The 11,526-nt window shown below is 38.5% G+C and overlaps 2 protein-coding genes across 2 annotated transcripts; one reads left to right on the forward strand and one right to left on the reverse strand.

Moving 5' to 3' along the window:
* Positions 1 to 735: 735 nt before the first annotated feature.
* LOC112180248 lies at positions 736 to 5,497 on the forward strand. The gene is made up of 7 exons (XM_024318766.2): positions 736 to 1,105; positions 1,205 to 1,497; positions 1,671 to 1,823; positions 2,396 to 2,488; positions 3,968 to 4,026; positions 4,747 to 4,840; positions 5,143 to 5,497. Exons 1-7 carry the CDS (start codon positions 838 to 840, stop codon positions 5,353 to 5,355), a joined length of 1,173 nt encoding a protein of 390 aa, XP_024174534.1. The 5' UTR covers positions 736 to 837; the 3' UTR covers positions 5,356 to 5,497.
* A 2,674-nt stretch (positions 5,498 to 8,171) lies between these two features.
* LOC112180247 (ABC transporter G family member STR2) lies at positions 8,172 to 11,326 on the reverse strand. The gene is made up of 3 exons (XM_024318765.2): positions 10,835 to 11,326; positions 9,569 to 10,296; positions 8,172 to 9,351 (listed from the first exon to the last, which is right to left on the reverse strand). Exons 1-3 carry the CDS (start codon positions 11,324 to 11,326, stop codon positions 8,352 to 8,354), a joined length of 2,220 nt encoding a protein of 739 aa, XP_024174533.1. The 3' UTR covers positions 8,172 to 8,351.
* Between the last annotated feature and the right edge of the window lie 200 nt (positions 11,327 to 11,526).

Here is an 11,526-nt window from a genome sequence, read left to right on the forward strand (position 1 = left end):
ATTTCATTCCAGGTTCTATGTTCAAGCATGCTTATCGTCAAGCCAATTGTGTGGCTCACTATTTAGCTTCTTTTGCTTCTCTGTCTAGATCTTCTTTAGTTTGGGAAAACATTCCTCCAAATTTTATTCTTAATGTACTTTCTTCTGATTGTAATTTCGTTTAAGTATTGAATAAAGAGTTTGACAATTTCCCGTAAAAAAAAAAAATGGTACTTCGCAATCAACGCATTCCAAGACGAAACGTCCCTCACAGACATTTCTTTGAACAGCTCAAGTGCATTGCTCAATTCATAACATTTCACCCAAATGCATGTCAATCAAAGAAGTCCCAACATAGATATCAGACTCCAACCCAGTTCTCAACACATTTCCGCAAAAGGGTAGGTACAACGATCACCCTTAAGGATGTTTAGGGCCATCTGACCATAAATTTTGCATAGTTTTGGCAGGGTAACCATAAAGCCCGAATAATATGGAATTATACAAAAGTGGAGATGGGTAATTTACTGTACGGAAGACATTTACAGCTGAGTGAAGACGAGCAGAGCTGGCGCCGGCGTACATTACAACCACGTTGGCGCCAAGATAGGCATTGGGTTCGAGGCCAGGCAGGACCATATGGGTATTGAGCTAGCTTCAACAAGTTTTGGCTAGTAAAAGACTGGAAACTTGGTGCATAGTTTAAGATGCAACATGACATAGAGCAGTTACTCCCCGCCAAAGGGAGCTAGCGCTGGCGATGAAACAAAAGAAAGAGAGATATTTGGCACGTGAGGGGCACCTGTTAATTGATATCGCAAGGGAGTGAGTGACGCTGTTTTGACAACAAACCCAAGTATGGCACTGGCAATGGCTTGCCTTCAACCTTCCTCATGGCTCTCTTCCCGACCCACTCTCTTTCCCTCCTCCTCAAAGCCCCACCCTTCAAAGCTCTTCTTTTCTCTCAACCCACCCAATCCCAATCCCAATGCCGAATCCGAAACCACGACGTCCCCAGTCGACCCGCCAAGTCCTGGGAATGCCGAATTGCCTGCTGCTGTTAAGACTGCAATGGAGAGAGCTAGAGAGTATAAGCAGAAGAAGAAAGGGACTAACAAATCTTCAGGTAATTTTTATCAATGCTACTTCATGTTCGTTTCTGAAGAATGAAATATGTAAGTGTGAAAATGTAAGGGCCAAAATTAGGACTTGAATTGTTTCGTAGGTGTTGAAGCAAATGAGAAAAGCAAGGCAAAATTGTCAGTGTCGAGCATGGATTTTGTGGGACTTGGGTTTGCCGATAAGAAGGAGGGTAGAGCACTGCCAGCTGGGTTGGTTCCAATCGCAGACGATTTTGCTCAGGGCAACTTGCCTGAGGTTGAGATTATTGTTGGGGACTCCAGTAATTTCGGTGCAGCCACACCCAAGCCTCAAGGAGATGACCCCCCGGATGATCTTTACAAGCCAAAGGTTTCTTCATGGGGAGTCTTTCCCAGACCCAATGACATTTCAAAAAGGGTAATGATATATATAGTTCAATGTTTACACCACATGAGTTTATATGACATATTAATGACATGTATTTATGGAGTGAAGATGTTGAAACTGTGATACAGCTAATTTTGATGCTGTGTTTAGGGAAATGGCTTTGAAATCTACTTGATTTTACAGAGGTTTCTTTCTTTGATCAGTTTGGTGGTGGGCGAGTTATACGCCCCGGGGAAGTGCTTGAAACACAGGAAGAAAAAGCTGCTAAAGAGGAACGAACAAGACAATTAGTTGCTGCTTACAACACTAAAATGGGCTTGAACATTGATCCCAAGCTCAGATTGGACTGTGAGAAGGTTTGCTTCGCTTCTTTTTTCTATTTGAATTTAAAAGCTTTTCTTCCCTGGCCTCCCTTTATTTTTATTGTCTTCTTATTGATTTGGAATCGTCATCTGTTTCGTTGAAGCTCAACTTCAAATAATTTTATTGCGTTATATGTTTCCAGCTCTATTCTGCAGGGTTCTGATTTATCTTCATATTTGTCAGGAATATCAGATGCATTTTATGGTTGCTATGTACAATTTTTTGTTGAGGTTGACAACTTGACATACAATCTGTTATTTAGTCATGCTGGAATGTTTGGTTGAGATATTTTAGGTTCTTACAAGAGTTACCACATTCTTCACGTATCTCAACTGTTTAAAATTGTTGATCACAAATATGTAAAGATATAAACCTGAGTCTTTGAAAAATTCTCCCTAAAGTAACCATATTAGACATTTTTGGAACCCAAATTTCTTGTATACTTTTATGTCTTATAAACAATATCTTGATGTTATATTTGTGTTGACATTTTTCTCATTATCATCTCCTTCTAAAGAATTCAATAGAACAATATCGTTTCCTAAAATTGATTACTTCTATGCAGACATTAAAGGATGGTGACTCATTGATGAACGTCGGAAAGCTGAAGGAAGCATTATCCTACTATGAGAAAGTTATGGATAAGTTACCATTCAAGGTAATGCTTCTTGCACATGTTTAAAAGAATATTACAAATGATATTTTGACAATGGTATAAGACTATCATACTCTCCAGTTCAATGCAAATAGAATAATGTACATGCCAAATAGATTTCTTTGCATAACTATTAGGAAAGCCTGTGGCACATTAAAATATCAGTACATGAATGGTAGACCAGCTCCATGCAACAGGCCAACCTAGTCTACACTGCATGAAGTCAGTACATTAACATATCGGTACCACTGTATGGAGTCAGTCTAGCACAGTATCGAGCTGGTGTACTTCATTTACCAATGCATTGTACTGTAGGCAAACCCAACTGTTGGTGTAAAAATGTGAAGACTTGATAAGATTTTAAGTGGCATGATATCTTTTGTGTTATCAGTGTATACAATGGGAGAAATAAATCCGAATGGGTGCTTACTAAATCTGAATTAAATGGTCTACCATGTCTTTATATTATAGAGCAGGTACAATTTTGGGTTGAAAAATTCTGAATCCAAAATCTGCTACTCGCTGATATTAAACACTAGTGACAGTGAAATAGCAATTACTGTACAGCATACACATTCGGAATTTTTTTCCAGAAAGATTCTTCAACAGGATCATATTGAGCTTTTTCCAATGCAAGTGATGAACATTAGAAATTTTCTGCAAATTGAGCCTTTTGCAGTTCAGTCACTTTCATTTGCAATTCATCACTGGCCTACTAAGTAGCTACTTTGGTTCTAATTTTCCATGGACGGTACAGATATCTATCTTGAACATCAATTTTAATGTCATAAATTATATAGTTTGGTTCAAAACAATTCAGCTGTGTTTTGAGGCCTGATAAGTAAATCTACTATATTTCATCATTACTGATAAGCTTGGTCCTGTGATAATTGAGCATCATGCTAGTTTCAACGTAGTTTTGGAAACTTGAAATGGTGAAATTGCAAATATTTAATATTCATGTTTATGAACAATGACTGTTTTACTGTGCATAATCCTAGTACTAGGCCGATAAATGAGTTTGTCAAAGATTTCAATATTGTTTTGTTTTTTTTTTTTTTTTTGAAGGTAAAGAATATGACTGATTAAAAAGAAAATCTACAAAGTGGAAAAGACATCCATGGAGAAGAACTCCTAGATAGACCGGCAACAACACCAAACAAAGAAGAAAGAAATACTTAGCAGTAGCAGCACAACAATATTGCAATCTAAGACAAATGAGCTATTTTAGTATTCCTAAACTCCGAAGACGTTGAAACCCATACAAATGTTGACAAGGGGACTCCGTCCTTAGTCCTATAATTACCTGTCTTTGAATTTAGCTAGTACTGCGGTTAATAACCAAGAGATGTATTAAGAGAGCCATGGCTTTGCATTACGTCTTAGTCTTTCTCTTCAGGCATGCCATTATTCGAACCTCCAGCCGTCCTTTGTCTTTTGTTGATTATTCTTATATTTCTACATGCAAAATTGTTTTCACAGAGTGAGCTTCATGGGGTGGCTGCTTTACAGTGGTCTATTTGTCAAGATTCCCTGACTAGGTACATATGTTATCTTTGAGTATTTAATTGCCTGTTGTATAATGACTCTAATCATCACAGAAATTTGTTGCTTGTATTTTACACAATGTTTGACCTATTGATATTTTGATTCCTGAAAGCACAGTTAGATGTGTTTCTTTTGATTTATACAGTTTATATATAATTAAGGCACTTGTTACCAAAATGCCAAGTCTGCATCCAAATATGGAATGATGTTTGTGTCTTTGACTCTTGCTACTATTTTGCATGCTTAAATTAATGCTCTATGAATAGGATCATGTATTAGGTCCACAGAGGTTGATACCTTAATGTTAATTGTTTTCCTATATGGGTTATGCTTATTGAACATCTCGTTTAGGTTGCATCAATATGTACCAACCAAAAGTGTCATGTCAGTATTAAATCTTGAAACCTCGGTAAACATTTCTGATGCACTAAGTTGTGTTTAAGCAGGAAATTTCATTTGCCCTGATTAGGAATTATAACATCTTTGATCTAGTAAGCAAGAATGTAACTGCAGCCAAGGTTGTCAAACATGCATCCAAATTCCATTGCTTAATCACGTGGTTTTACTAGATGTAACATAGACCATGTTTTATGATTATACCTTTGCAGGTTTTAACGTGGATCTTGAATAGGGATGAGAATTTCTTAAAGTCTTGCTTTCTGTTCTGCTTTACCTAAGGATTCTAAATAGTAGTGATGGTTGACACTTGACAGGACAAAAGAAGCTCAAAATATGTATGAGAGGCTTCAATCCCACCCAACTGCTAGAGTAAGCAAGAAAGCGAGGCAATTTATGTTCAGCTTTCAGGTAACTAAGTGACGAAGTGCAGTACATTCTTCAATTCCTATTTAGCTTGGAAACCATTAAGAAAATGAACCATGACTTCAATTATCACTGGATGCATATCACACACATGCATTTGGCTTGTTGGACAAGTTAGTATTTCTGATCCTAAGATCCAAATACAAGTTGGAATATTAGCATATTTCTTATGAGGCTTCTTGCAAATGGTGTTTCACATTTCAAAATGTAATATTTTCAGCATGCATGTTTTCATACTGTTGCTTTCATTTTCATCTTGAAGTATATTGAACTTTTGCATCTGGCAGGCCATGGAAATGATGAAGCTTACAAGGAGTTCACCTTGGAGGAACACTGGCTACCAGAATTTTTTTGAAGCTTTCATTGACAACAAATCTGACTACGTGCTGGAAGATGGTGAAGTCGAAGTAGGTACTCTGAGTCAGATTCTCCCTTATATTTTTTTCCTTGTTTCTCCGATTTTTATAGTGTTACTCATTGCCATACAAAAGAGAACATAAAGGTGTACATAGAAATTAACCAGTAATGGGACCAAGATACCAATTATACCATTTTAATTGTATATATCCGAGACATCACTTCAAAATTAGACTAATGAAGCAATGTGTATATTCAATACAGTGCAACTTCTATTGTATTTAACGTAGATGTGTATAATTACATGATGAATTGCCCTTTGTTTTCATTTGTTGAACAGGAGTTTTAGGTTACACACAGTCAAATTTTCATATTTCAAAATAAGACAATATAGAGTCAAATCACTAGTAAGTTGTGTAAAATTCCATAGTATGTGTAATATTCAAATCACTAGTAAGAGTAACAGTTTGGTTTGAGTCCCAATGTGTAATTAGGATTTGGACCAAAATTCACTAGTAACAAGTTCCTTATATTTTGGACCAAAAACAACACTTTCCCAAATTATTGGTGTACGTAGGCCACCATATCAAAAGAAATTCTTGTTAAGGACTTTTAAAATCAACCATTAGATAAACATTTTGACTATTTAGTTGATAACTTTAGGACTAAATTGACTACTCCAATTTTAGGTCGAAAATCATGTTTGTCCCTAATTATTTATTTGTTTAATCAGTCGTAAAGGAATTAGCTGCTAATTCGACAATATATAAGATATTTAGGATATATCCTGATAATATAAAGAAATATCTATAAAATCTGAAAAAACAAAAAGTAGAAAGAAAAAACACTTAGTTATTCACAGAAAAACATACATTATGAAATATGGAGATTGTGAGGTTGTAAAATTTTGACAACGGTTTCTAGCCAGGATACGACCTAATAAAGAGGCACATTAACCTGTTTGGCAAAAATACCTCGAAGTGAAACCTCTGAAGGCAAATTTGGGTGAAGCGAAATCCCTTTAAGGCGAATCTGGGTGAGGAGAAATTCTCTCAAGACAAATCTAGGTGAGAAGTAATTTCCTAAATGCAAATATGTGTGGTGAGAGATCTCCTCAATGCGAATATGGGTGAGGAAAAATCTCCTCAAAGAGAATCTGGGTGAGGAGTATTCCTTTCGAGGGAAATTTGAGTGAGGAGTGGAATCTAAGTGAGGAGAAATCCCTTGAAAACGAGTCTGAGTGATGAGAATTCATGATGGGAAACTTAATGGAGTAATATTTTAAAAAGTAACTCACTTACTTTATCTTTCTCAATTATATGAGATTGGTCTCAATTATATGAAGGTTTCAGACAAGGAGAACATACTATTGGTGGAGGATTGAACCAATTTACATGTGAAGGTAATTTTGATCATGCCACCCAAGACGAAGACCACGGAACTAGAACAGCTGGTCATGGTGCTCAAGAGAAGATTGTTTATGGGAGGAGGATAAGAAGTGCAACTGTTGATCAAAGTACCTCATCTGATACTTCTTCAATTGCCTTAAGTTTTGACTTTATCAATGTAGGCAGAGTGATGCAGAGCGAATGGCAGCATATTAGCTATATTAGAACCACCTTCCTGTTGGTACCTATAACAAGCTGAAGCCCAGAAAATATGGTCCTTTTAACATGCTGCGGAAGATCAACGACAATGCTTATGTTGTTGCTCTTCCTGATTCCATGGGTATCTCTAACACCTTTAATGTGGCTAACCTGCATGAGTTTCGTGAAGATGAGCTTCTTTATCCAGATGAGAACTCAGGGTCGAGTTCTTCGGAGGTGGAGAAGACTGATGCAGAGCGAATGACAGCCCAATTTGAGGAACAGTTAGATCGTGCTAAAGGAGGAAAACGAAAAGTGACTAGTAGACAGGAAACAGCAGCTCGGTGTTTGATTGGGACGTACCTTACCTTTCCGGAAAGGGAATCGTGCTAGAAACAAGACTCATGGCTTTGCCATGAGCTGTAGCATTTTTCGGGCTTTCGGGGTCATTTAGGACCTCAAAACTGCATTTTTCTATTTTACCCATTTTCGTTTTTATCCATGGGCTTTAGGGTTTCATTGTTAGTCGCCCTAGGGTACTTTTCTCTTATTCAAGCGGCTGCAGAACGCATCTTTCATCTTTTAATCAATAAAATAGAGATTTTCTCTTTTATCTCTGGTGGACTCCGGAATCCTTTTGTTAGGTTTATTGCTGGTAAACCTAGTTATCAATCCGACTGCGGCACATAGTATAGTGGGACCTCAAATGAATCTCCAATATATTTTCGAGATATGTAAAAACTGATATTTTTAATCCTTCCACTAATCTGAAGATTCTAATATTCTAGACCGTAGAATTCCCCAAAGTTTGAATCCTCACCAGATTGCATGGATTGATGAGTGGCGCTTGTCACTCGAAAGGGAAGAAGACCCTTGGGCCTATTCCCTTCTTCATCTCCATCGGAGAGTGCAGGAGCCTCTCTTTTTTAATGACTTCTACCTGAGCATTGACTAGATTTCGAAAGCCTGAAGTTTACAACAGACGTAGCTTATGGTGATTCAGATTTTGTGATTCAGATCTCTACATATAGGTTGTTATTTAAGCTTCACTTGACACCGTTCCAACACAAGCCGAAAGAAGTAGACAATTGAACTCTACGATGGTCAAGATGATTACGTTTTCAATTGCGCATCCCTTTTCCCTATGCTGATGCTTTATAAAAGCACATGTTCTTCATTAAATTTCGTCCCTTCACTCTAGGTATTCTAAATATTATTCATTTATTTTATAGTAAGATTTCGCATTTTGTTTGTGATAAGCGGAAGAAATGCCGGCAAACTTCAATTATAGCTGTGAAATTTTGGAGACATTGTAAACCAACAACTTGTTTGAGAGTTTCATATTGAACTAGTACATGTATCGTGTATGAATTCCTATCCCTCATCAATTATGTTCCCAAGCAATAATATGAACATAATTGAAATTGTAAAGTAAATTGAAGCAGTACAAATTAATACTTCAATGATAGTTTTGGAAAAAAAAAAAAAAAAAAGGAAAAATAAAGAAGCAAATCCATTAACATCACGCCTTGCATTCTCCGGCCTGTAATTTTCTATGTCCTCTGGTTCTTGGAGAAGAATCGAATGACCAAGTAAAACAAGATCCTATACAGGACAGTCCAACCCAACATTATGTAAATCTTCTCCCACTTCTTCGCCGAAGACAGGGTCTCGCCTCCTCCATAGTTTATATGAAGACTGTCCAAAATTTGAAAACCAGTAATGTTGCTACCATTTGGATTTTGTCCGAAAGGAAGATGGGTCTGATATTGATTCATTATCAAACCTTCATATGGGTATGTCATGGTGGAGACGTAGTTCATCCACTTCCAATATTTAGGAATGTCATTACTGTTCAAGAAGTATCCACAGAACAAGAAGAAGAGAGCAGTGAAAGCAATGACTGCGGCGTAACCCAAGATGTAGTTGGGCACAACTGAGCTCACAAACACCACAAAAGAGTTTGTAGAGAGGAGAGAGACATAGAGAACGACCAAGAAGTAGAGGAAAGGTCCACGGAGCTTTAAGGCAAACCAGACAATACCTGCGTAAACTGCAGCTTGGAGCAGAAGAAAAGGTAGGTAAGTGATTAGGCTAGCTATGGTGTAAGAGGAGGCTCGGTAGGCATTGTGAGCGGTCTCGCGAACAAAGATGAAGCGCTCTTGGATGAAGGCGGGGACAGCATCGTTGGATGAGAAGAAGAAGAGGCAGACGGTGAAGATGAAGAAACTGAGGCGGTTGGTGATGCCTTGAGCGTTCTCGGGCGGGTTCTTGAACATGGTGGCCATTAAGAAGCCCATGAATGTAAGGACTACGAGCCTTGAGAGGAAGAGCTCGGGTGTTCTGCGAATGTTTATGAAGTTGCGGCGCATAAGGATCCATGTCTCGGGGAAGAAGGAGTTGGCAAATTTGGGTGCCAGGTTGTGGTGGGAAGAGGCATTTGGATCATAATCAGGGGTCAGATAGTCGTTTTCATTTACTGTGTAGTCACTGCTGTGTGGTGTTGGTGTGTTCTGAATGATCTCACTTGAATAATTGTAGCCAGGGGATGCACTGCAAAGATACACCACAAGATTCATCAATATATATATATATATATATATATATATATATATATATATTACTTCCTTACTGACGTACTGAAATTTGAAAAGCGTTTTTTTTTATATATAGAATACATTTCGTCGGCAATTACGTCCAATCAAGAACATAAACATGATTCACACACGACGTTGGAACTTGAGCAAGTACTAGTTTAGAGATGACTTACCTCATGGGGCTTTGCATCTTGAGATCTTTAGGTTTCCTTAAAGGAGTAAACCTGTGAAGTGTGTCCATGACTCCACTATTCCCAGCAGTCCATGACCTCGAAGTATAAGGGCTCCTCAAACTATGATCAAAATCATTGATCACATGTGTACTAGTCTGCAAAGGAAGCCGCTTTCCATTCTTCTCGAGGCCTAAATCGTTCCCACGGCCACCGCGTCGTGGCGGAGTTGGAGTGGGGAGAATGGTTGAAATCGACACGTCTCCCTCAATCAACCTAGGGGGTTTCACACCTGTACGTGCAAACTCAGCGAGTGCCTCGACTCCATGTTCGGATTGGTCATATTCCTGAATAACATCAATGAGGTACTCAATTGGACTCTCTTCTTTGTGGACTTTCAGTCCCATTCGGCCGAGATGAAGTGACACGTCTTTCGGTGACCCTTGATACATGAGCTGGCCACGAGCTAGGATAAGCATATGGTCGAGAAGCAATTGGATTCTTGACGAGGGCTGGTGAATGGTGAGGATCACAGTGCTTCCAGAGCGTGCAATGTGGTGGACCTTTTCGATAACACTGTGAGCACTAGTGGAGTCCAGGCCTGATGTTGGCTCGTCGAGGAAGAGGAGGGCAGGTCCGTGAATGATGTCAACACCAATAGAGACTCGGCGGCGCTCTCCTCCAGACACTCCTCGACTGCCCTCATCACCTATGTAAGTGTTCCGAGCTGACTGCAAAATATAACAATGAAAAGTAATCTTCCAAAGTTAATTTGCTAGTTTAAATTAGGGACCTTGCGTAATAATTATTGAATGATCCCGTTGTATTCTCACAACATATAAGTGATAATGGTTCTCAAAAATAGAAAAGAGATCACATATGATAAGCTCAATCAATAATCTTTCTACTTTTCCTACACCAACCCTGATTGATGTATTCATTTGTACCCTTAATTAATCTACCAATTCATATGACAACAACAACAACAAAATGTACGTACGTAAATATTTTTGTTTTTGTTATCAACAGTTTATATGATCCAATTATCAATTTTACTTACTAATGACACAGTATGTATACTATACATATATACATGTACATAAGACTTTTGCTTTCCAAGTTACATATCAAAAAGTTTAAATAATTAGGCCGTCAATTTAAAACTTGTAATCAAACATATTCTTGTTTCATATAATCTTAATGAATTCTTATATCTAACTAGCTACTAGCTAGCTTACAATAAAGCATTTGCCGGAATAGATCACTTACCAATAAGCCGAGCTGTTGAATCAACTTTTCAACACGCTGTTTCTTCTCAGTAGTTGTGACCGGCCCCAACCTAAAATCAGCAGCGAACATCAAAGTCTCATAGACTGTAAGGGTTGGGAAAAGCCTATCATCCTGCATAATATAAGCTGAAGTCCTCTTAATTATGCTAGGACTCATTTCCTTCCCGTCCAAGGACACTCTCCCTTTAAGACTTCCACTCGCTATTCTCCCGGCAACTCCATCCAAGAACGTCGACTTTCCGGCCCCACTGGGACCCATCACAGCCGTGATGCAACCCTTGGGTGCAAAACCTGTGATCTTGTGGAGCAAGTCTACATCTTGCTTCAGCCATTTCCCGTCAAGCTTGATCTTCTTTGTCACCGTGTATGTGAGGCTCGAAAACTCGAGCCCGCCAGTGAAGTTTGCGGGCTTTCGGTGCCCTATATCGATCACTGTCTCGCGCCGAGGATGGTCATTGGGACGATAAGCCATATGTTGATCACAAGACTATTCCCTCTCACTTATTTTTCTTGTTCGGGGTTTCCCACTTTTTTGGGGTGAAGAAATGAAAGGGGAATTAAAAAGGATCTGCATAGCTGTTTGTCAAATATTGAGGAGGTAGTTCCAAAGTTACAAGAAGAGTGTCGTCTTTGAAAAATCCATTTTTTGTCGTATGATACTTGCAATGAAAA

This window comes from Rosa chinensis, chromosome 7 (genome assembly GCF_002994745.2).
Source record: "Rosa chinensis cultivar Old Blush chromosome 7, RchiOBHm-V2, whole genome shotgun sequence".
In the NCBI taxonomy this organism is placed as follows: domain Eukaryota; kingdom Viridiplantae; phylum Streptophyta; class Magnoliopsida; order Rosales; family Rosaceae; genus Rosa; species Rosa chinensis.

Excerpts from the sequence above, each read along its gene's own strand:
- LOC112180247 (XM_024318765.2), bottom strand. The coding sequence starts at position 11,326 with ATGGCTTATCGTCCCAATGACCATCCTCGGCGCGAGACAGTGATCGAT. Across the intron at positions 10,297-10,834 it reads TTCAACAGCTCGGCTTATTG|TCAGCTCGGAACACTTACAT; the intron begins GTAAGTGATCTA and ends TATATTTTGCAG. Across the intron at positions 9,352-9,568 it reads AAGATGCAAAGCCCCATGAG|TGCATCCCCTGGCTACAATT; the intron begins GTAAGTCATCTC and ends GTATCTTTGCAG.
- LOC112180248 (XM_024318766.2), top strand. The coding sequence starts at position 838 with ATGGCACTGGCAATGGCTTGCCTTCAACCTTCCTCATGGCTCTCTTCC. Across the intron at positions 2,489-3,967 it reads TGGATAAGTTACCATTCAAG|AGTGAGCTTCATGGGGTGGC; the intron begins GTAATGCTTCTT and ends TTGTTTTCACAG. Across the intron at positions 4,027-4,746 it reads TGTCAAGATTCCCTGACTAG|GACAAAAGAAGCTCAAAATA; the intron begins GTACATATGTTA and ends GACACTTGACAG.